The following is a 24440-nucleotide window of genomic DNA, read 5'->3' on the forward strand; positions in this document are numbered from 1 at the left end:
TTTTCCTTCTGCGAATTATGAAATATAATATAATTATCCTCTTTTAATGAATCTCTCAATGAGGAACAATCTTTCAGAGCCTCAACAGGTAAAATATAATGATAATTGGAGCAGCTCTGTAAATAAAAGGATAGAAGGAGATTGTTATTTTGTACCATATTATGGGATAATTAGAATAACAGTGTGGCATTCATCAGGCATTTGAACTTTCTCAAAAAAGCTCCCTAGGGCTTATTTAAATTAGTCATGTTTACCCATGGAGATTTTTAGTCTTATTTTAAATGACTGTCACCTTGTAATAGTCAGGCCTCAATCTTTATCTTATTCTGATTAGATACTACCTAAAACACCAAAAAAAACCACCCTGAGTTTGTAAATCCACAGTTTATCAAAGGAAGAGCAATAGAAATGTTTTTATTAAGCCACAAAAATAATTATTCAATGTGGAGGAAATGATGATCTTTAAAAACAGAGTTGGCTGGATACTGTCCAAGAAGCTGCTATTTATATGTTAAGTAGCTCTATAAAAAAAAAAAGAAAAAAGATTATTCATTGGCAATGGAACTTCAGTCTTTGTTGCCTTGGTTAACTCCAATTCATACAGCTCGAACATAATTTAGTAGATGGTGGGATTTGACTCTTTCTAGAGACAGGTACTTTTGTTCTCCACTGGACTCCTTGGAACTCTCTGTAGTTAGACAAATGTGTGCAGAGAGAACCAGATGCTAGATTGTGGTGGTTTCATTCCATGCATTAAGGCAATCAGAAAAAAATAAAACTCAAAAATAGAAGTAAAATAAAAATCTAGTGTCTCGCCTGGTAGAACTTGAAATCTCTAAATAAGACGTCATTCCACAAGATGGTGCAAGTAAAGTCTGATTCTCAGTGAAATCACACTTTTTCTTTATTATTATTTCCTATCTTGAGAAGAAAACATAGTTTTTAATACCAACAGAAAAAATCAATAAAACCATGGCTTATGTTTTACTTATGTAGTTGCTTTCATGTACTTTGAATAGTTCCTTAATGTTTACTATTTTAAAAAAAATCCTCCCTAGCCTGGTCAGCATGACTCAGTGGTTGAGCGTAGACCTAGGATCCAGGAGATTGGGGTTCGATTCCCGGTCAGGGCACATGCCCGGGTTTCGGGGTTGATCCCAAGGAAGGGGTGGGCAGGAGGCAGCCGATCAATGACTCTGTCATCATTGATGTTTCTCTCTCTTCCTCTCCCTTCCTATCTCTGAAATCAATAAAGATATATGTATATTTTTAAAACCCTCCCTAATTTGTTGTTCTATATCCTGATTATAGGGCAATTTTTTTAAGTTCCCAGGGACACTACCCTCAAATCATTACCCTCAAATGGCAAGATTACTATAAGGCTTTATATTTAGGAAACCTCTATGCACAGTCTCATATTTGGAAACTTATGTGACTACTACTTGAAAGCATGCTTTACAAGTGTTATTTAATTAGTTGAAGTTTGTATAATCAGCCAATATTTATTTAACTTGAAAAAATATGTTTTATATTTCTACCGCTGCATTAGTTAAATTTACTTAAAAGTATAATGCAGTCTTAGTCTGTGCAGATGACCTGCCATTATTTTCAACAGACTCGGGATTGGATACTATGTCACAGAAACAAATAAGATGGTTATTTTATCACTGATATTGGACATCAACATTGTAGAGAAAATGACCCATTAAGGCATTCATATTTTTCAACCTTCTCTGAAGTTACAATTAAAATCAATAGCTAGAAATGTAGAGGTTCTCAAAAGAGCATTAGCATTGTGAAAATAAGAGGGTATTTTGCCTCAGATGTCAGAGAAGGTGATAGCTGAGCCTTAATTTAAAACCTCAAGTAAACAAATTCCTTTTCTTCTTCCCTTGCATCTGTTAGATTGATTGCCAAATCATATATTTTTCAATATGTGACTGCTACTAAAAACTCATTTTTCTCAAGCTTTCCCAGGTTCACTGGGTGAAATCAAATTGCTCCTAGTTCTGCTGTTCCTACCTGTTTGGATTTTCTCTGTTTTCATAATTTCAATTTGTTTTTGAGAATAAGCCCTTAATAGCAACAATCTCATTTATAAAATTATCAGAAAACACAACTTTTCTGTGTAAATGATTACTTATCTGTTATATTACATCCAAAATAATTTTGTGACCTTACTAATTTCGCTATAAGAATGTCTACCATTATACTGCATGTCAGATTTGTTTTGGGAATTTTACTGCATGTCAGATTTTGAAAATTTGACTCTTGAACATTAAAAACAGGACAAATAATGCTAGCTACCAAAAGGTATTTCATATAGCTCCAGAAGGGATATATGACAATCTAAAGGTTGTCATTTAGTGTTTTAATTGTTCCTAAAATATTAATTTATTCAATTTATGGTTTCTGCTTTTCAAATTTACAGGAGGCTAGCAGTTTTTATGAAGATTTTTTTTAAATGCTTTTATTGATTTTAGAGAGACAGGAAGGGGGAGGGAACGAGAGAAACATCAATTGGCTGTCTCCTGCATGCTCCTTACTAGGGATCAAACCCAAAACCTGGGCATGTGTCCTGGCCAGGAATTAAACAGGCAACCTTGGTGCATGGGACTACGCTCAACCAGCTGACTTCGCTACAACAATCAGGGCTCTGTGAAGTTTTTATAGTGTCATGACAAATAAATCTCATAAATGCTTCTTCAAAATATACATGCTTTTATAGGTCAGCTAGGACAAAGATAAGAATACAGGGTCTTATATTTTGAAATGTATTTCTAGTTTTATATATGAGAAATACATCTCATATCATCTAATTTCTTTTTATTACTGTTTATAAACTTTAGAAGCATGACTTTTGCTTAAAAAAAGTCACCACATTAAAATATCCAGGTATATTTGGCAATCCTCAATTGGGAATGAAATTTTATATTTAGATAGCTTTATTAAGTGTGTTCTATTATATGCATTACCCATTGCTGGAAAGCTTCAAGGAAGGTTGTTTAAAAACATACAATTAGAAACTCATTTTGAGACATCTCCTTAAAGGTTACTAGATAGCAAATGTTTGGATCTATCTATTTCAACCAAATTATCATGGTATTAGTACATCCATATGTTTTTGTGAAATGCAACATCTCAAATGCCATGATCTTTTTTCAACAATTTTAATAACCAGGTATAATAAGGCAGCATGAAATCCTTTTCTTGTTTCTAAATTTAAATGATTTAATCACTGAATTTAAATGCTTGGAAATTGTTCTTCTTGCCTGTGTCTGAATGCCAAATACATCATCTACAGTCCTAAAATGAATGTTGCAGTTATATTTAGACAACTTAAAACACTGCCTTCGAAATTACCCTAAATAACCCATAGAAATGTCTAGAAACATTGATAAATGGATGATAAAGTCCATCACCATCAAATTTCAGGTAAGTATAACTTTTACAAGGTATAGAAAGTGTTGGGGTCTAACTATTTAAATGCTCTTTGTGCAACTATCCAGGCAATGCAACACACAGCACACATACATTAATCTCAACCCTTCCAGAACTCTCCATCCCCATTGTAAAGACCAAAACATCAGAGCCAATAACATTTATCTTCAGAAGCAAAAGAAATTCAAGTTTTGCCAAGCTTTCACAGACATCAACTCATTTACTCTCTTTGATCAATTTGGCTTAAGTTAACTTTTTTTCCTTACTTCTTCAGTTTTCAAAGAAAATACTAATACAGTCATTTGATGTAGAGAGATTCCTTGACAGCCAATCAGATAACACAGTCTTTCCCCTCTGGCTCCTAGGAAGAATCAGGGTGCACAGACATCAAATACGGTAGGGTGGGGGCATGTACACTATAAAGTACATGGAAAAGCCTATTCTTGAGGAACTGGTACATAGTACATTTTACACATGATGATGAAGAATAAAAATGTTGTTTACACTAAGTATTCAAAAGTGGTGGAAGCTGAAATACTAGCCTGGTGCAATTTTCCACACTTTAGTACTTTTTTGTTCCACCTTCAATCTTTGCCATAACCATTTACCTCCAGTATTATTGTTTAGTTCAGTTTTTACTCTATTTTAACTTAAATAGATTGTTTAAAAATTAAATTTAGATTACAATTATAATTTTTTAAAAATCATCCCTTACTATAAAGAAAAGCAACTGTAATAGCAAATACAAGAATTATTAAACTTTAAAATATTCATCTTTGTACTGCTTAAACCACCTCAACTTTCCATCATTAGAGCACATGCTGAACATTGGGAAATTCTGCCCAAATAAAAGAATTAGCATTGGTAAATGGGAATTAAATTATTGAAAATTTCATGGAGACATCCGATATTAATTAGCTTTAATAATATACCTAGCTAGCTGTATCCATAGGTGGGGCAGACAGTCACCCAGTTAATGAGGTTTTAAGTAGGAAGTCCAGCTGCTCCCGAAAGTACCTCCCTTAGCTTCTGGCAAATGTTTGAAACTCTGCGGCTTAAATATAATTACTTTTGCTCAGTGGTTTTTCAAACTTCTTAAAGCAGTCAATCTTTTTTTTTTTTTTTTTTTTTCAATGAAGTAATATTTTGGAAACCAGTAAATAAAAAGAGAATATTAAAATTTTATTTGTAAAAATATATTTTAAAGATTTAAATTGCTTACACTTTCAATAGTCAATCTACAAAACAATGGAGTTACTTTGCTGAAGCTGGTTGCAGTGTCACAGGCATTCTATTTTCCATTGTTTTCTATATTTGGCTTAGGGTGTGTAGTATTGGGAATATCCTGATCCAGACAGATAAGTAATTATAAATGGTACAAACTTTTTACATCCCACTTGGCTGTCTTGCACCATTTGGATTTCAGTACTGGAAAGTGGAACAGTTGGACTTATTTTCAGAACTGAAACCATCTGAATAACTAAAAGCTATTCACATTACTTGAGAGGTCCTCACTGTATGGTTAAAAAATACTTCTAAAATGTGTCTTCTTAATACTCTTTTTAAACTTTTTGTTTTGTTAAATTTATCTTTATTGCTGAAAGTATTACAGATGTCCTCCTTTCCCCCCCATTCACCCCCTCTTCTCCCGCATCCCCCGCCAGGCCTCCACCACACTATTGTCTGTGTCCATGGGTTACACATATACGCATATATGTTTGGTACAAGTTTATGATATGATGTTATTTGCTGTCTGGTTCAGATGTTCACTTGAAGTTTCAATTAGTAAAATTTATCTCATTCTGCAGACTTAGCAGAAATTTGTTTCAGTTTCATTGCTGGCTCTAAAATTGCAGCTGGGAGCATGTTTATATCACAAATCTGTGAAAAAAATGCACTTGATCCATAACCTAGTACAAGCCTATTATTTTTGAGAGCTAATTTACTAATGCAATTTCTTTATAAGCAAAGGTTTTCTAAGAAGTGATTACCATTTTCATTTAAAATATTACCTTTGTCACTTGTTTTCATTTCCATTGACTGTTACGCTGTTTGTTGACTGTGACAAACAGAAGTACCCGAGCTTGTGGGCCTTTTAATTCCATGTGATTCACATGTGCTATGGTGGTAATGTACCCACTGGTATAGTTATCCTCACTGATAGGCAAAGATATATTTTTAGATGACTATTGCAGACTCTGCAATGGTAATGTGACATTTATGTACTAATTTACATCTGTATATGTACATATATATGTGTGTGTATTTGTAAGTCTATCTTTTGAATCTATCTACCTAGAAACCCAAGCCATTGAGAAAGGAAGCAAGGGAAGCAGAAGTTTTTTGTCTGATAACACAATTTAAAGGTTTGAGAGTCATTAACATGAAAACATGATTTCATAGGACACACTTAGGGTGTTTTTATTATAGTTTTTATTGTTCCAAAATATGGCAATAATGGATCTGAACCTCTAAGGAATTTTAGAGGACATCTGAAGAATTGCAGTTATAACTCAATGGAACACAGTTTGAAAAATAATGGTTTAGCTGAAGGCTTTTATTTCTTTTAAAATGCAAATATCTCTACCTTCATCTGCAATCAGTCATATATAACTTAATGTGCATAAATTTATTAGACATCTTGCTGAGGCTTAGATTTAATTCAGAAGAGGGGGGCAGCAAAGATGAACTCAGCAACTGAAACAAACGGGGAAGATTGACTACTAAGGCTAAGAGCACTGGAGATGTACCTGGCCTACCTTACAATTTTGCTTAAAGACCTGCTGTCTATACATAATACACCTATTTGTATTTTCAATAGTAAAATAATAATAATAATAAATAATAGAGAGAAAACAACAAAAGACAAACCCACTAAGAAAATATCTACTGAATTAGGTGAGTGTGAATGTGTTTCAGAAATGCATTCAACTGTTACCGAATATTTTTCTCAAACAACAATGCAATTAAATGAATTACTTGTAATTTTGGTCAACTTGAATGCAATCAACCATAAAATTTCCAACCAGTGAATTTCTTAATCGAAGATACTCCAATCTTATACTGTGAGTGTCCACAAATATTGCAAGCAAATTTATTGTCCAGGAGTCCCAGATCATGTACAGCTAAATATAAATGAGAATTTAATGCTCCAAACCTAATCCTTTACCTTTGGTCTATCGCACTTTTTTTAATTTAAAAGAAAAATTGTAAATGTTTTTCTTAATATAAATCCTTTTTGTAAATAAAATAATTTACCCTTATTACAAAAATCTAGTTATTCATAATGTCTCCCCTCCACCTGCCCCAAAGCTTTCTAAAGTTTATGGAAATAAGAATCCATTAAAATATAGTAAAAATTTAGTTTAAATTTCAAGTGTTTGATGGATGCATATCAGAAAAATTGTTAATTAATATTTTGAGAACGTGTTCCTGAAAAAGAAGTGACACTTTCCAATTTTTCACTTTTTTACATATATAGTAAAAAATACTAATTTGCATCTGGGTTAAAGAAACAGGTTGGATAGAAGCATAGAACAGACTGACAAATCTCAGAGGGAAGCGGGGATGGGGGAGTGGACGGGGAGAGAGTAATCAAAGAACTTATATGCATATATGCATAACCCATGGACACAGACAATGGTATGGAGAAGGCCTGTGGGGGAAGGGGGAAGATGCAGGGTGGAGGGGATCAAATGGGGGGGATGGGGGCATCTGTACTACTTTTAAAAATAAAGATAAATTAAAAAAGGAAAATAAAAAGAAACATGTTGGAGTAGAATTATATTTTCCACATTTCACTCTAAAGTCAATACTGCAATCCTTTTGAGTAAACTTGAAAATATATTGATCTAAAATGCTGATGGACCCTCACATTATTACCATTGTTTTTGTGAAATTAAAAACACAATGAAATGATAGAAATGCTTACCATTTAGGAAAGGGATACATGTAAATACTTTAAGTAGTAAATTTCACTCCTCACTATCAAGCACAACATTTAATAATTAACAAAACAAATTTGAAACCAAAACTTCAAAGCTTTGGAGTTACTTAGAAAGTGGAGTACTTTCTACTATTCTGTTGCAAAATATATTTAAAATTTTTTTCTTGATAAACTTAATTAAAAGGAAAAACTAATTAACATATAATAGTCTACTTTTTGAATTCAACTCATAAAGTCATTATTAATCAATGAAATTATACTTACCTTGAAATAAAACTAAACCCAAACTATAAGCATAGTTGGATAAGAGAGGAAACAAAAACATTGAGCCAAATCAGTTATAAACATGCTTCTGTTATTGCTCAAACAATGATCTTTAAAAACTCTAATTTTTTTCTCCATCTTTGTATTGAGAAAAAGTACTATTCCTACGTCACAAACCCTGTAGGTTTCCACTTTCTTCTTTCCCAAGTTTAGGAAAACCGGGTCCTAATAGTTTTACAATAGACAGCAAGGAGATAGAAAGGGAACAGATTCCTTTTCCTATAGCTGTGAGCACTAATAGCCAGTCTACGAGAATAGTTCGTCTGATTGGTTTATGCTTTGTTCTAAATATGTATCCTTGAGAAAAAGCATACAGAGGGGTAGAGTGAGGCCAATAGATGGTATGTCTGTAGCAGCTCCATGGGGGGTATTTGCACATTTGTCTTGGTAAAGCTTAACTATGAGTCTTAGGAACCTTAACAGCTCAGTGGGTGAATATACTTGGCAGTTGAACACTGAGAATCAATTCAGACACATAACTGTCATATCTACATGCAAATGACATGGGAAGTATTAGTATGTAGTGTTCAAATGAAAAATAATCCTGGAAATTATTAACTCTTTTTTAACTGCATAGACTATATTCCTAAGTAATATATATGTACTCACTTCTTCTCTAGGGAGAAAGCAGAGCTTTTTTAAATAATTTTTTAAATATATATCTTTATTGATTTCAGAGAGAAAGGAGAGGGAGAGAGAGAGAAACATCAATGAGGAGAGAGTCATTGATCAGCTGCCTCTTGCACGCCCCCTACTGGGGATCGAGCCCATAGCCCAGGCATGTGCCCTGACTGGGAATCGAACCCCAATCGCCTGGATCCTAGGTTAACGCTCAACCGCTGAGCCATGCTCGGCCGGGCGAAAGCAGGGCTCTTTAGGTTTGATCTTAGTATAAGTCCTTGACCTAATTTTAACACTTAGAAATTTTTCATTTTCTTAGAAATTTATTAAAGTTACATTTAAATATAAATATATTAACCAGAATAACTCTTTGAAGTTGATAATTATATTCCCTTCATTTTTTTAATTCTTAGAGCACAAACCTACTCATTTTTTCTATGTATTCCTCCTTTAAAGAACCATTCCCTCCAAGTTTTCATACAGTTATATTCATTCTGAGTATAAAGTATTTTAATGAATTTGGTATAAACTTGCTTGTATTAAATTACACTACTTTTGAAATAAGTCAGTCAGAGAAAAAGACAAATACCATATAATTTCACTTATATGTGGAATCTAATGAAAAAAATAAATGAACAAACAAAATTGAAACAGTTGGGGGACTGGATGTAAAAGGTGAAGGGATTAGAATACAAATTGGTAGTTTCAGAATAGTCACGGGATGTAAAGTACAGCACAGGGAATATAGTCAACAACGTTGCCATAACTATGTGTGGTGCCAGGTGGGTACTGGAAATATAGGGGAGAACACTTTGTAAAGCATATGATTGTCTAACCACTAGGCTGCACACCTGAAACCAACACAAAACAACATTGGAAGTTAAATGTAATTTGAAATGAAAATAAATAAATAAATCACACTACTTTTCAAGATGTACCTCTTTAGGATTATGTACACATTTAAGGGGCATCAAAAACATCTGTCATTGGCAGGTTGCAATAAGCACTTTTTTTCAAGAGGATACAATACTTTCTTCATCTATCTTTGTCACCCTCATCTTCACCAAATTCCACATAACAGAAGCCTGCTACTGAAACTTGAATCAGACATCAGAAGATGCCAAAATATAAAGCCATTTATCACCATCAAGCCTACCAACCATCCTCACATTGTATTTTATTTATTAAAAAATAAACTCAGTATTTTATTGGGTCCATAATAAGGCTATATAACTTCATATTTTGTCTTTACACTGAGCTGAGCCAATACATTTTCTTAGGCACCTGAATGTCATCAATAGTATTAGATAGATTCTGGAAGGTAAAGAAATACTACAGATAATTTATATTATTTGGAAATGATCAATTATTAGAATACTACCAATTTGTTATCTTTGCTTATAAAATATATCAATAAGAGTTGGTTGTCATGTCCCAATGTGAAATATATTACAATGTAGTTGAAAATCCTGATCCACAGCTATTCTGCCCTATTTTGTTAGCCCTTTGTCTTCTGTTTCCCAAGTTTCCTAATTGTTGCTATTAAATTTCTGAAACAGTAGCAGCAGATAACTAAAATTTATTGTGGGGTATTTAAACATGCATTTATAAATGGTACTTAGAACAATATCTTAATATAAGATACTTCAACGTCACAGCCTGTCTGAACAAGGCCAAGAATAAAAAATCTTGTAACACAACCTTAGAAAAGCCTTAACTAGGCCGTGTTAGAGCAACTCAAACATCCTGACCAAGACAATCACACTCCAGAATTTAATGTACAATATATACTATATTATTATTCACTAAGTATCCACACATATTTGTTGTCTGTAGGAAGGTACATATCCAAAAGAGAATAAAGGAGAAAAAAAATCCATGAAAAAGATAACCAGTTTATATATGATTGTAGAATCTATTATGATATAATTTAATCACACATGCATATCTGATATTATGAAAAATACAACTGGATAAGTATATAGATAACAGTGCAACAGAAAACTTTCATTTTAATGTAGCCTTTGAAAGCCGAGTAAGAGAAATTTAACAAAGGATGTTAGAAAACTTACCTTGACTTGCAAACTTCAACTCTTTGGCATCTGTGAGTGTGGTCCTTTTGTCAGAACCTTTCTTCTCTATCCGGCGATGGCTTCGTCTTTTCTTAGACTCTCCCCAAAGATTGGATCCTCCATGCATGCTTGGTATATTCAAAATAGCAATTCCTTCCAGGGAGATGTTTATTAAATCTATCTGGACTCCATCACACTGATGAATGAAAAGAAAAGAACAGAACAGTAAGATATTTTATCTGTCTTTCCTTGATTTCTCCTTTTGGATTTCTTTATATGTTAATAAGAACTTTAAAATCCACAATATTGTCGTTTCTAAATAAGCTTTTAGAGAACACTTCAACAGTTACCCTAAATGTCAATATGTCTACATAAAGTAGACACTAACATTAACCTGTTGTCATTCGGTCTTTAAAAATGATCAGATTGAATCATCAGGGTCTCTTGGTTTACAGAAAACCTCTGGGAGGGAGATGCCTTAGTATCTGCATATATAACAAGTCATCAATTTCTAATGCGTTACAAAAAGGTTGATTCCGGTAAGTTTGGTCAAATTTTAGGTGGAAATTTTAACGACTGCCTTCTGTTTAGAACACACCGCAAGGCACTATTAGGTGCACGTGAAAAGACAGAACCATAACTCATGGTTTCACTTTTCGGGCAGAGAAAGGAGTGGCTTACGAGGCTTTTGAAAAAAGAAACAGTACAAAACAACAGTTGCAAGAGCTCTGAATTGCGTTAGAGTGGCCAAGGATTTTTTTCCCCCTTTGGTCGAGATTAAGGTCCAAAGGCGGCGTTAAAGGCGGTGAGAGGCGCGGCTGTCTAAATGCATGCGGGGGCGCCCGGCCGAGCGAGGGAAATGCGCAGAGGCAGGGGCCTCGTTGCCAACCCAGCCTTGCTGCTGCAACAATCAGCTAAAAAATTAAAAATATTGGTTAGGCAGGTTTTTTTCTTGTTTGTCTGAAAAATACAAAACTTGCTAACCCTATGCTCTGGGATAATCAGAGTGGTCGCTTTTTAAATATTTTGAATTTTCTGTTCATTCCCACCGATGGACACGGGTGGAGAGTGACGAGGCTATCCTGTACTTTTGGAGCCACTCATTGGTTTTGAGTTTCCTGAACGGTAGTAATTACAAATATATCCCGGACGCCGCTCTCCCACATTCAGTTACAAGTCAATATCAGAAGAGAGGTATAAATAAGTTTATTTTACAAAAAACTTTGTTAGGAATCTGCGTTTCATAACCTGAAGGGTATCTGCAGTGGGATTGTTTTATGTATGTCTTATTATAGAAAAAAGACATTTATAGTAACTTCGCCTTTTTCTTTCTCATGGGAATCATGATTTCTGAACCTAGAAGAGCTAATGCTACCCCAACATGATAAAAATAAAACCCAAACAAACAAATAGAAGACTTTGTCTTGTTTTGTCTGCATTTGCCTCATCACACTGAACCTCATACTGCATCTTGTTCACTAAAATATAAAAACTGTGAAATAAAGCATCACATTTGAGCCTCCTTGGCAGGGCTAGAAACAAATTCTAGAGAAGGTGCCAAGTTTTCACTCAAATTGTTTCAATGAGGGTGAAACCAAGGTCTGGATGATGTCTTTTTTTTTTCGCCCCTAGAAACAAGTGATTTTTTCCCTACCTTTTCATGTATTAAATTAAGATGATTTCTTTTTACTAAAGAATTCTACTCATGTGTATACTCACTTACTGCTATATATTCTAGATAAACAGATATTAATTTCATAATTAAAAGTAATCTTGTGTAAATACCCTGCAGGCCTCAATGAATCAAACACATACTGTGTGTCAGGCCCCCCACTGTCTTCAAGTGGAATGCACTGGCTGGATAATTAGATAGTACATATTTTTTAACCTTATTTGCATGCATATTATATCTTTTGCACACTGACAAGCAGCAGTAACAACAAAAGTCAGATTACCACAGGGAATTCCCACAAAGAAGTCTTCATTCCTTATAATTTGCAGCCTAAATTAAAATAATTTGATCTTTGACAAAGATGAAATGTCAAGCAGAAGGGGGTCCCCTACAAGCCATGGCCTGTGGCTTCTGAAATCTGCCTAATTTATGTCAGTCACTTCTTAATACATATTTAAGTATTACACGAAAAAGATGATAAATATGCAATCTGACACCTTTGGTATTTCCCTGCTGTTAATTTATAAAGGTCTGGTTTCCCCCAAACTGACTAAAATCATTTAAATAACAGAAGAATTGAGAAATAAACTGGAGTTGGGGCCTGGCCTCCATTTTCACTCAATATTGGACACAGCAGGTAGTGCGCTAAGACAATTATTTGACTAGGCCCTAGAACCCCACTGCGACAAGTTGCTTTCAGAATTAGCAAAGGGGCACTCCTTTGTTCATCTGCCTAAAAGGAAAGCACACTGGCAAATAGGCTTCAGAAACTTAAACAGGGGGAGCTACATGTGACAACTGAAAAATATCAGTGTATACGATTATTCATGTTGGCAATCTTCAGCCTTGTCACGTGTAGTTTACAGGGAACAGAGTAAGTAGCTCTCTAAATGGTGAAAAAAAGAAATCGTTGAGTCCCCACAAAGGACTGATGAAGAACACTGAGGTTCCTAGGAGAGGAGGAACCTCTTACATAAATGGCTATTTATTAATGATTTGTTTCCACTAGTTCTTGACCCCAGGCTACCTTTCTCTGTTTGCTTTAACCTTATGTTCGTTAGTCTGGAAAATTTCAGCGCTAGCTCTGATGGAGACCAGGAATGGTCTGGTGCACACCGGTGGAGTGCATGGAAATAAAGGCCGAAGGGAGAGCTCTGAAATATAAACAAGTTATAATACTGCGTCAGACAATATTTTCATCTGCTTGGAAGATTTATGATTTTTAAATCATAAATTTACAGAGGAAAAGAATTTAAAAGCTAACAGTCTCGGTTAGTCAATAGGTCCTGTGGAAAAAAGACTGTTAGCATATAGCACTAGGAGAGCTGTTTGCAAAGAGCAAAGCTGTGATGCCATGGTCCACTCTTTTCAGGTTTAAAGGGAAGGTCTCATTCCACAGAAATTTACCTAAAAGAAAAGAAGATGGTTTGAATTTTTTTTGCCAGAGTCTTTTAATCCTTGTTTACTAATATGCCCTGCACCATACTATACAGAGGTGTTAAGAACAAGCTTTTAGATGTGAATTTAGTGTTTTAGATTCAGTTAACATATCATTTGATAGGAAAATTCAGAACATGAGTAAATCTGAATAATAAATTTGATAAGATAAAATTAATGATAAATTGTAGCTATATTTTTTTTCACAGTGAGTCTAATTTTCTGCTGAGGTCAGATAAAAATTATTTATATTTTGCTCAACAAAACACAAGAACATTGCTTTGTTCATTGTATAAAATAGTATGGAGTAAAATGACTTATTTAAGTCTGCTTTTAGAAGTTTCTGCAAATTCATACTTAACTTATAAGACAAAATTACTTATGTTTTTGCTGAAAACTATAGCAGCAAACCTATAAATTAAAACATGCACATGCATAGATAGCTTAACAGTATCTCTTCTGATATTTGAAGGCTGAGGTACATTGTATTTTCCCAGTGATTAAACCCATGTTTTAAAAAATAATTTTATAACTTTTATCTATTAAAAAATGCATGATGAAGGTACTCAGAACATGCATGTTAGGTAATTTTAGTAATATTGCTAGCTCAAGAGATAAAGCATTAGCTATAATATTAACAGAAAACCAGTTTAGTTTCATATTTTTCATTGTTAGCAGATTCCGTGAAAGCTGGACATTAGTGCTGGAATATTAGAATTCTTACCAAAAGTTATTTTATTAAAAATAAGTTCTGGTATACACAAAACAGAATGTTCAGTTCTTGGTCATTCACTCTTCTTTTCCCTCACATTTCTTCCCTACTCTCTTCACTAAGAAAAACTTTGATGTGTGTATCTTAATGAAGTGATAATGCTATACTTCACCCTCCCCACATTTCTTGTTCTTTTTTGTTTTGGACTTAATGAGCCCAACTTTGGTTTCTTATCACTGTCTTTGTTGAGGTCCATACTGTATCCCTTCATCAGTTTCTATAATTTCATTTCCAAAAAAGAAGAAAAAAAATCACGTGGGAATCTTTAGAAGAGAGGGTAGATCTTTTAAGTATTATTATCACACACACACACACACAAGAAAGAAAGAATAAACTTTTGGAGCTGATGGGTATGTTGATGGCATGGAGTGTAGTGATAGTTTCATAGCTATATACTTATCTCCAAACTTAGAAGTTGTACACGTTAAATATATACAGCTATTTTGTATTTCAACCGTGCCTCAATAAAGTGGTTTAAAAAGCAAAAAAGAATGACCTTTCACAAGATTCATTTCCCCTGCTCCAAGGTAGTGTGGTGGTAGGACTAAGGCTAGATGAAGGTCCTTTAAATGGATGTTGAAAGAGCACACAGGAAGATTTTGATACTGGTGGGCACAGCCTAAGTTAAGAAACTCGACCCTATTGCCTTTAACAGCTCTGTGCTTTGCAGGTTACTGGGCAGGCGATGAGAATCTGATCTTTCTAATCTTGCTAATTTATTTTGTGTCCCTGACACTCTTATTGCCATTTATTAATTCTTGAAATCATTTAAGGTTTTGTAGAAGTACTTAACCTTTAAGACAAATCTCAGTATTTTGGGATGGAAATTCTTGGCCTTAACTCTTACCATCCTTTCCAGTCTCACTGACAACCACATACTTTGGAGGATGGGCTACTTTATTCTCTCATGAGCTTTGCTTGGTATAAGGAGTAAATGAAAAATCCATGAACTTTGTAGTTTCATTGACGGATGTTGACCTGAGACCTTTAGGTGCATGTACCAAATAGTTTAATACAAACGTTGCTTTTAATATATTATATTGAAATTTTAAAACTTTTCATTTTATTTTTTATTTATCGTTTGTAATGAAGTTAGAAAATAACTGATATTCTGAAAATTAAAAATTTCAACTTTGTTAATCTCTCTCTCACCATATATATTATACATTGTCATTTTGTATATTCACACACACATATGTATAAAATCCACAATTTGCCTGGCCGGCATGGCTCAGCGGTTGAGCATTGACCTATGACCCAGGGGATTATGGTTCGATTCCCAATCAGGGCACATGCCCGGTTTCAGGCTCGATCCCCAGTGGGGGGCAGGGGTGCAGGAGGCAGCCGATCAATGACTCATCATTGATGTTTCTCTCTCTCTCCTTCTCCCTTCCTCTCTCTAAAATTAATAAAGATATATTTAAAAAAATTAAACCTATAATTTATTTGTTTCCTTATATGTAAACCTTTTGGCAGCAACACAATCCTTACTTCTCTTAAATTACTAAAGAAAAGGTTTATCTGCTCAATTCTTTAATGGAGGCATAAACTTTCTGTAATTCAAAGGATTCTGAGGGAAACTTCATCAAATAATGTGTGTACATTGCTTAGCACCAAGCATGAGGTATAGTTAATAATAGATAAATCTTAGCTATATCATGATAAACTAGTACCCAATGATATTCATATTATTCCAAATATTCACCCCTTTTTGAAAACAACCTTCCTGTATGAAAGAGAAATGTGAAATGAAGGGTCATTCAGTAAATGCTGTGTTTTGAAGAAGCTGCTTATAAAATGTATATACTGTACCCATTACATGAGGTACTCTTGTACTGAAGTGGTTTTATTCTCTAGTATATATTTTCAAACCATAGTTGGTATAATTTTAGGCCAAATAGGCAGCAACAGGAAACAGAATCGAATTTCCAAATTGCTGCTTTTGTTATATTTAATTATGAAGTAACCTTGAGGGTAGAAAGGCGTATTCTGCTAATATGATAGACTGGATTCATTAAAAAGGCCAGAAGCAGATTTTATATTACCATCCACATACACACACACACACACACACACACACACACACACACACACACACAAACACATACACCACCCCCACCCCCCAATTTTAGAATTGAGACAAACATAAGATCATAACACTATTTCAAGATATGCAACAAGAGAATGGAAAGTGCACAGCACTAGTTCTGATTTATAAATGTTACTGCAGTGGTTTCCACAAGCCAGTAAGTACAGAGCTGGTAAGGCAGACTAGAAGGGCATGTAGAAACACCAGCCTAAGAACAATAACTTAGTTCTAGTTGCCCAGATTCTTCGGGAAACATTCTTAATAGTTTTTCTATAAGATGTAAGGCACAATGATTTTGTTCTATGGAAATCACAAATTTCATTGTTTATTAACTTTAAAATCAATGCCTTACACATTGATTTTCACTCAGATGTCTTTTGCTAGATGATACAACCTTTTCCTTGAACGTTTTTTATTTCGTGACACATGTAATATTTAATTGTGTGGATGTATGTATTCATTCAGCTACTGACAAACCTCTCTTTTGCTTCCAAGTTTTCGCAATTATTAATTAAGCTGTTAAAAATATCCATGTACAGGTTTTTTCATGGACTTAAGTTTTCAATTCCTTTTCGTTTTCAACTCTAAGGAGCATGATTGATGGGTTATATAGTTAAGAGTATATTTAGATTTGTAAGAAAGTGCCAAGCTGTCTTCCAAAGTAGCTCTTCCACTTTGCATTCCCACCAGCAATGCACGAGAGCTCCTGCTTCTCCACATCCGCACCTGCATTTGATGCTTCAGTCTCCTAATAGGTGGTAGTGGTGTCTCATTGTTTTCATTTGCATCGGGATGAAGCATCTGTCAAAATCTTTGTCCCATTTTTCAGTGGGGTTGTTTGTTTTCTTATTGTTGAGTTTTTAAGAGTTATAGTCTGGAGCAGAGTCCTTTATGAGACATGTCTTTAGCAAATAATTTCTTTCCATCTGTGGCTTGTTCCCTCATTCTCTTGACATTGTCTTTCACAGAGTAGAGTTTTTAATTTCAACGTTGTCCAGCTTATCAATCATTTCCTTATGTCTTTAAAGTGTATCTAGCCCAGCTGGGCATGGCTCAGTGGTTGAGCGTCGACCTGGGATCCAGGCTATCGGGGTTCGATTCCCGGTCAGGGCACATGCCCGGGTTGTGGGCTCAATCAATGACTCTCTCATCATTGATGTTTCTATCTCTCTCTCTCCCTCTCCTTTCCTCTCTCTGAAATCAATAAAGATATATTTAAAAAAAATAAAAAAATAAAAAAAATAAAGTGTATCTAAAAAGGCATCACCATATCCAAGGCCATCTAGGATTTTTTTCTATGTTATCTTCTAGAAGTCTTATAAGTTCGCATTTTACATTTAGGTGTTTTGATCCATTTTGAGTCTATTTTTGTTAAGAGTGAAAATCTATGTCTACATTCTTCTTTTTTCTTCCCTTTTTGCCTGTGGGTGTCCAGTTGTTTCAGAACCATTTGTTAAAAGGCCTTTCTTTGCTCCATTGTATTGCCTTTCCTCCTTTGTCAAAGATCAGTAAACTGTATTTATGGTGGTCTATTTCTGGGACCTCTACTCTGTTCCATTGATCTGTTTGTCTTTTCCTTCACCAATATAACACTGTTTTGAGTACTGTAGCTTTATGCTAAGTCTTGAGGTTAGATAGTGTCAGCACTCCAGTTCTGTTCTTCAATATTTTGCTGGTTACTCTGGGTCTTTTAACTCTTCATAGAAACTTTAGAATCAGTTGTCAATAGTACAAAATAATGTTGGGATTGTATTGAATATATAGATTAAGTTGGGAAGAACTGACATCTTGACAATATTGGGTTTTCCTATCCATAAACACAGAGTGTCCTATAGATTTTTCCCCCCCAATCTGTATTCAGTAATAGGGTAAGGTAAAGAGAGGTGGAGCCTGCATCTTACATTCAACCAGAAGCCATACTTATTTTTTTTTTCATTTTTGCCTTCTTCTATAGATTTTCTTTGAGCATTCTGAGGGTAATAATTGCTCAACATCCACTATATAAAGAATTTTTAAAACTAAGATTTCAGAAGGGAAAGGGAGACCTAGGTATTTTAATAAATATATGTGCATATGCACAAATACAACAATATAACACTACATATATATATATACATACACACACACACACACACACACATATATATATATATATATATATATATAATACATGCACATATATATCTTCATAAACAGTAATCATAGTAAGTCAGTGTTGAGCCCAAATCCTTCACCTTTTGTGATTACATTGCTTTTCAGGATTGTGATCTGATTCAGTCATGAGGGACTTATTCCATTCTGTGACCACCAATTCTCCTTCTAATACTTCGATTTATCCACCATTCACGATTAAATGAAAGACCAAAAGAAGTTACCTTCTGAAATAATACCACCTTTGCTGTTATCACCATTAACAGTTAATTAGAAAGGTAAGATAATGAAGAACCAGCCCAGGCCACTATGATTCTCTGTGACCCATAACTGCTTTTGTTTCCCAAACTTATTAGCTGAATATATGCCACTAATGCTTTAGGTCTCAGAAGACAATTTATGCATTTATTTTTTTCAATGAAAACTGTTGTAGACATTTCTCAATTCATATCAGCTAATAATGAGATGTTCTTGTTTCATAGTTCTGTTCCTATGGTTTGTCTTTACCACTTATCAAAAGATAGCTTACCTTTTCCTTTAACCCCTAAAATCTCTCAATAAAACTAAGTCATTTTCTATTATAACCCATCTCCAAAACTTCTAGTTCTACAGTGTCTATATTTTTTGGTAGACCTATTTGCTACAAATCTTTTTAAAGTGTATCATTTCTTGCTCTCTTTGCTCTCTACCTTGGCTTTTCCACTTCCTATAAATGTAACAGGGAAATGGTAACCCCAGGAACTAAAAAAATCTAGTTAATGAATGGGAATGGAATGGAGAAGTATACTTTTTAACCTGTATTCATGAAAGTAAGTACAATTTTTTCCATGAACTGTGTTTTAAAGGTTATAAGGTATCGAGACCTGAAAATAATAAGTTTTGTGTTTTTTTTTAAATATATCTTGCAACTCTTCTCCCCTTCAAGTACTTTCTTTTATCTTACTTTTTAAATCCACGCTATGCTCAGTAACTTCTCTGTTGGTTTCTAAAGTTGTGTTCCATCTCTCCTTTTCTATTGCATTAAAATAACCCATACTCAAACTTAACTTTATACTAATATTCAGACAGTGCTAGATTCCCAGTGAGTGACAGAAATAAGTTTTTAGAATCATTGGTAAAGTTATATGGATTGCTCAAAACATAACTTCTTTCATGGACTACCAAAAACATATTAATAACCAAACTCAAGCCACTTCATAGTATTAGAAAAGAAAATTCATTTTTCTTACTTCTATTTCTACAGATTCATGTAGTTTCTTGCAGGTGGCTGAGAAAGTTTCAGAGGTGCCAAACTCAAAATACCAAAATTTGTTCTTCATTCTGAAAAAGAAAAGCAACAAGCAGCTTAGGCAATTATCAATAACAAAAAGGATTTTTAAAATGAGGTAGCCCTGTCTGGTGTTATAAGTGATAGAAAAGCTTTGAGGACGCGTACCATCCCCAATGTAATAAATGGTCACATAATTTTCAAAGCTTAAATGTTGGTGTCAAATTGTATGATTGTTCCCTGAGGGAATTACAGGAATGTATTGATCTGACAGATTCAAGTATATCTTTGACTTTTCTATATGCTGGTTGCTCAGGTTTTAATATATGGCTTTACTGCTTATTATTCTTAGCTTGTTCTTGGACAACTTCATTTTAGATCTGCCACTCATAAAGAGAAAAAATCTTGGCTTTTCATGGGAATTAAAGAAACTAAGCTACAAATGCCAGGATTTTCTAGATGGCTGTGTATTCAACAAAAATGAACATAACTGGATAGCATATTAAAAATTGTAGTTATCCATAAAGACAAAATTCAGTAGTGGGTAGATAACTATTAATTATTTCATTAAGAGATTGCCCTCTTTTAAATGAACAATACTGGGAAATTATGATACTACAGAGAGCTAAAGATACAATATTTTATAAATATAACAAAAGTTTCAAAGAAAATATAGTTTAAAATATTCCAGTATTTAATCTGGATGTAAGATGTTCAAAATTTATCTTCTCCCATGACCCACTGGGAATATCATTATTTCTTTGTGACAGTTAATTAAATTTATGATCATTTAATATAATTTTACAAAGGTTGACTAGATTTTTACATTACCAAGTATTGGATTTAAAAATTCATTCTCATGAAAAAATGCAGTTTTTAATTATACATATTCTAATAAGGTATCATGTCCTCAATTAGAAGAAAATAGGTAAATTAGATACATATTTTCACACATAAAGACAAACAGAAAGAAATTATGTTATGATATTCAAATATGCCTCTCACATCAAATTATTCTTTTTGACATAAATATTGTTATGTACCTTTCACATTAGCATGTAAAACATTTCAACAATTAAAAAGACATTTGGCAAGTACCTTACTACTTAATTAAACCCTATTTTAGTTATGGAAAATGACATGAAACCTAATACAGTGCTTATTATTATGCCATATTAAATAAAGTTCTTGGTATGACATTACAAATTATAAAAGTAATCTCATCTATCTAGATGCATTCAATAATATTTAGCTTCATATAAGGTCTTATTAATTTAATAAAAATTTGTCATTAGCTCCTCTTATATCAATCACATATTCAGGCCAGTAATCTAAAGAACACTATAGGTTCCATTGGATTTTAGCAACCTGAATCCTTACTCTTTCTAGGCAATATTTTCTTTGGGTTATGGCCTAATTTCATGTATTTGAGCACATAAAATTAGATAATAGTAGTTAGAACTGGGACATACATTTAACACCAAGATCTGTGGGCTTGAACCTATGTACAGGTTTATTTTATTGTTATTATTTTTTAATATATCTTTATTGATTTCAGAGAGAGGAAGGGAGAGGGGGAGAGAGAGAAACATCAATGATGAGAGAGTCACTGATAGACTGCCTCCTGCATGCCCCCTGCTGGTGATTGAGCCGAAAACCCAGGCATGTGCTCTGATGGGGAAATCGAACCTCAGTCTCCTGGATCATAGCTTGATGCTCAACCGCTGAGCCACGATGGTTGGGCACATGCAAGTTTATACTAAAATCAATCAAATACCTACTTTATAGATGTATTTTTATAATTTTTTACATTGGCGAATATTATATAAAATTTTTAAAAATTTCCTAATGATTCATTATTCTGATGAAAAATTATATCATTCAGTATATTGAAAGGAAAATATTGGTCTGTATAAGGTGGTCTCAACCTTAGAATAGTAATTAGTAGACATTTCATGACTTTTGGAACTGTTTTCTACAATCAGCAAGTTTGCTAAAAACATTTTTTGTGTTGGACTTTTATCCAGAACTTTCTGGATTCATTTATTCATACATTCATTCATTTAACAAATGTTTAGAGAGAACATTCACTTCCATATGCTACTGTGTCTAGTGCTACAGATACAAATATAAATGCAATTATCTTAGTTTATAAGGAGCTCAGAATGTTGTAAGATCATGGGCATATAAAATAATTTAAAATTTAATCTCTAAGTGAAAAATGAGCCACATATTGTGAGAAAACCCTTCAATGAATCAACTACTTTTTCCTTGGGGAGTCCAGAGAGCTTTAGAAGAGAAGGTAGCATTTGAACAGGTAGGTAGGAGATGGCAAACAGGAGGAATATGTGAGGAGTTCTGGGTGTTTTTAGGAGTGCAATACAACCTCAGAGAATGTGGACTGCAAGCTAACAAGGGTGCGCTTCAGAAGCACGCAGGCCAAGTTAAGGATTTGGACTTGAAATTATTGATTAATAGGATACTCACAGAAGTTTATTAGCAGTGGAGTAACATAGCCAGCTTTGTTATGTGGGCAAATAAGTCTAGCAGAAATGAGTAAGTGGGCCGGAATGTTGAAATGTGGGCATTGTGGACAGAAAAGTGGTTGCTGGAATAGTACACATGTAATATAATTGAAGGCCCAAACCAAGTCACAGATGAAGAAGAGGAGATCATATTAAGAGAAATAAATGAGGTAGGATCAATAGGAACTGGTGACTTTATTTTTATTTATTTTACTTTTAAAAATGTTTTTATTGATATCAGAGAGGGGCAGAGAGAGGGAGAGAGAGAAACATCAATAACAAAGAGTCATTGATTGGCTGCCTCCTGCACACCCCTACTGGGGATCGAGCCCACAACCCGGGCATGTGCCCTGACCAGGAACCGAACCATGATCTCCTGGTTCATAGGTTGATGCTCAACCATTGAGCCACTCCTGCTGGGCAGAACTGGTAATTTTAGATGTACTGATTTCTGCCCCACCTAGGTATCTCTGGAAGCATACATGGCATATCAGAGCTTTACCCCAGCAAAGGGCTGTGAGCTTATATTTCAACAGGTTTTGTTACTGAATCTATATTGTATTGAAGTTTGAAAATTAAATAGGAATATGAAGCTTCTGATTGCACGTAAATGACCACTCCTTATTTCTTCCATTCTGTTCATCCAAGTTCTTTATAGCTTAGTTAGGATGAGGAGGAGCTTATTATATCAGCTAACCAACATACACCTTAGTAAACACAATAAACAGAAATTCTGAGAATTTACATTCAGTTTTTATTCACCATATTAGTTAGCATTACTGCTCATGTGCAAAAGCTGCTTTAAATTCTCCATTATTACAACCATTTTATGCTTCACTTGGATAAATATATGGAGGTAATAAAAAGCACATAGAATCAGATTCCACATGACAAATTAAAAGCTGTTAAATTTTATTTTTTTTTCAACCCAACGGGTCTTTGGGTTGTAGAAATGCAACAAAACCCCACCACATTTAAGCATGTATGCTATTTACTTTTACGGCTCACATTAGAAAATGATCCAAATAATTCAAACTCAAATTTGTTAGAGAAAACATATAGCTGTGGACCTTAAAAGGAAGAAAATTGAAGATTTAACCCACTGTGAAATGTTCAAACCAAAGTCGTATTTACTGTATTCAAAGACCAATTTTGTGATTGCAAGCATGATGACAAATGCCTCACCAAAAAGAGTTATTCATATTATTATAATTTTAAGTTGTTAATATATTAAAATCTCATTCAGTGAATTTAATTGTAAGTCTACAGGTTTCAGTTTAATATTTAAAGTGCTTGCCTACCAGAACTTCAGGTAAAAATGAATAAATTTTCAGGTAAAAATGCTCATATTTACCAGGCATTTTCTTGAACAGTAATTTTGTTTATTTACGTGTCCTTGGGGGAAATATATGAAATATAGAATATTGGAGTTTTTTTCTCAAGTAAAAAGTCATTTCTGTCATGAAATTTAGCTATTATTTACTTCTCCAAGTTGTAAACTTTGAGGTAAATAATTTAATTTCTAGCCAAGTATTTTTCTTGGAATTTTTCTTCCTGGTTTACATGGTGTTGTTTTTGTTTTGGATTTTGTCTGCTAAGTAATTTTAACACAGCAAGCATGAAACAAAAGAGACAAAATGTGAATTGGTAGTGTATTTCCCAAAAAGAATTCCAAAGAACCTAATTAGGTAGGAAACTCGTTTCTAACAAATATGCAACATACAGGGAGGGGTGAAATTGCCTCATTTACCTCACAGTACAAAGCTCAAAAGTAATAAACATAGAAAGTTTTAATTCAGTGAAATTACTCTTAAATGAACGGTCAGCTTTCTCATGGGTGTATTTCTTTTATTACTTTATATATTAAGTGGCAATATAGGAAGGCCATTTAACATGGAAAGCTAAAACATCTTCTATTGGACTCCTGAATCCATTTCCAAGCCTCCTTAACCAAGGCATTCTATCTATTCTGTATGGATAGCATACTCATTAAATGAGAAAATAAAGCCCTTTTTAATCTTCGCTTTTGAAATGGAAGCAAAAACATAATGTCTTAAGGAGCTTAGTTAAAAATGGATTTAAAATGAACATTTTTTACTCATTAAGGATGTTTCAAAAAATCT

The 24440-nt window shown here is 33.9% G+C and overlaps 1 protein-coding gene across 2 annotated transcripts in view; it reads right to left on the reverse strand.

Moving 5' to 3' along the window:
- Positions 1-24440, reverse strand: part of DGKB (diacylglycerol kinase beta) — a 527061-nt gene that overhangs the window by 119943 nt on the left and 382678 nt on the right. For both annotated transcript variants that reach the window (XM_016218863.2, XM_016218862.2), the window contains 2 exons: positions 19755-19845; positions 10405-10600 (listed from right to left, as the gene is read on the reverse strand). In XM_016218863.2, the coding sequence (XP_016074349.1) occupies positions 10405-10600; positions 19755-19845 (287 nt within the window). The remainder of the gene's footprint in view (positions 1-10404; positions 10601-19754; positions 19846-24440) is intronic.

This window comes from Miniopterus natalensis, chromosome 10, assembly GCF_054644295.1.
Source record: "Miniopterus natalensis isolate mMinNat1 chromosome 10, mMinNat1.hap1, whole genome shotgun sequence".
NCBI lineage: Eukaryota > Metazoa > Chordata > Mammalia > Chiroptera > Miniopteridae > Miniopterus > Miniopterus natalensis.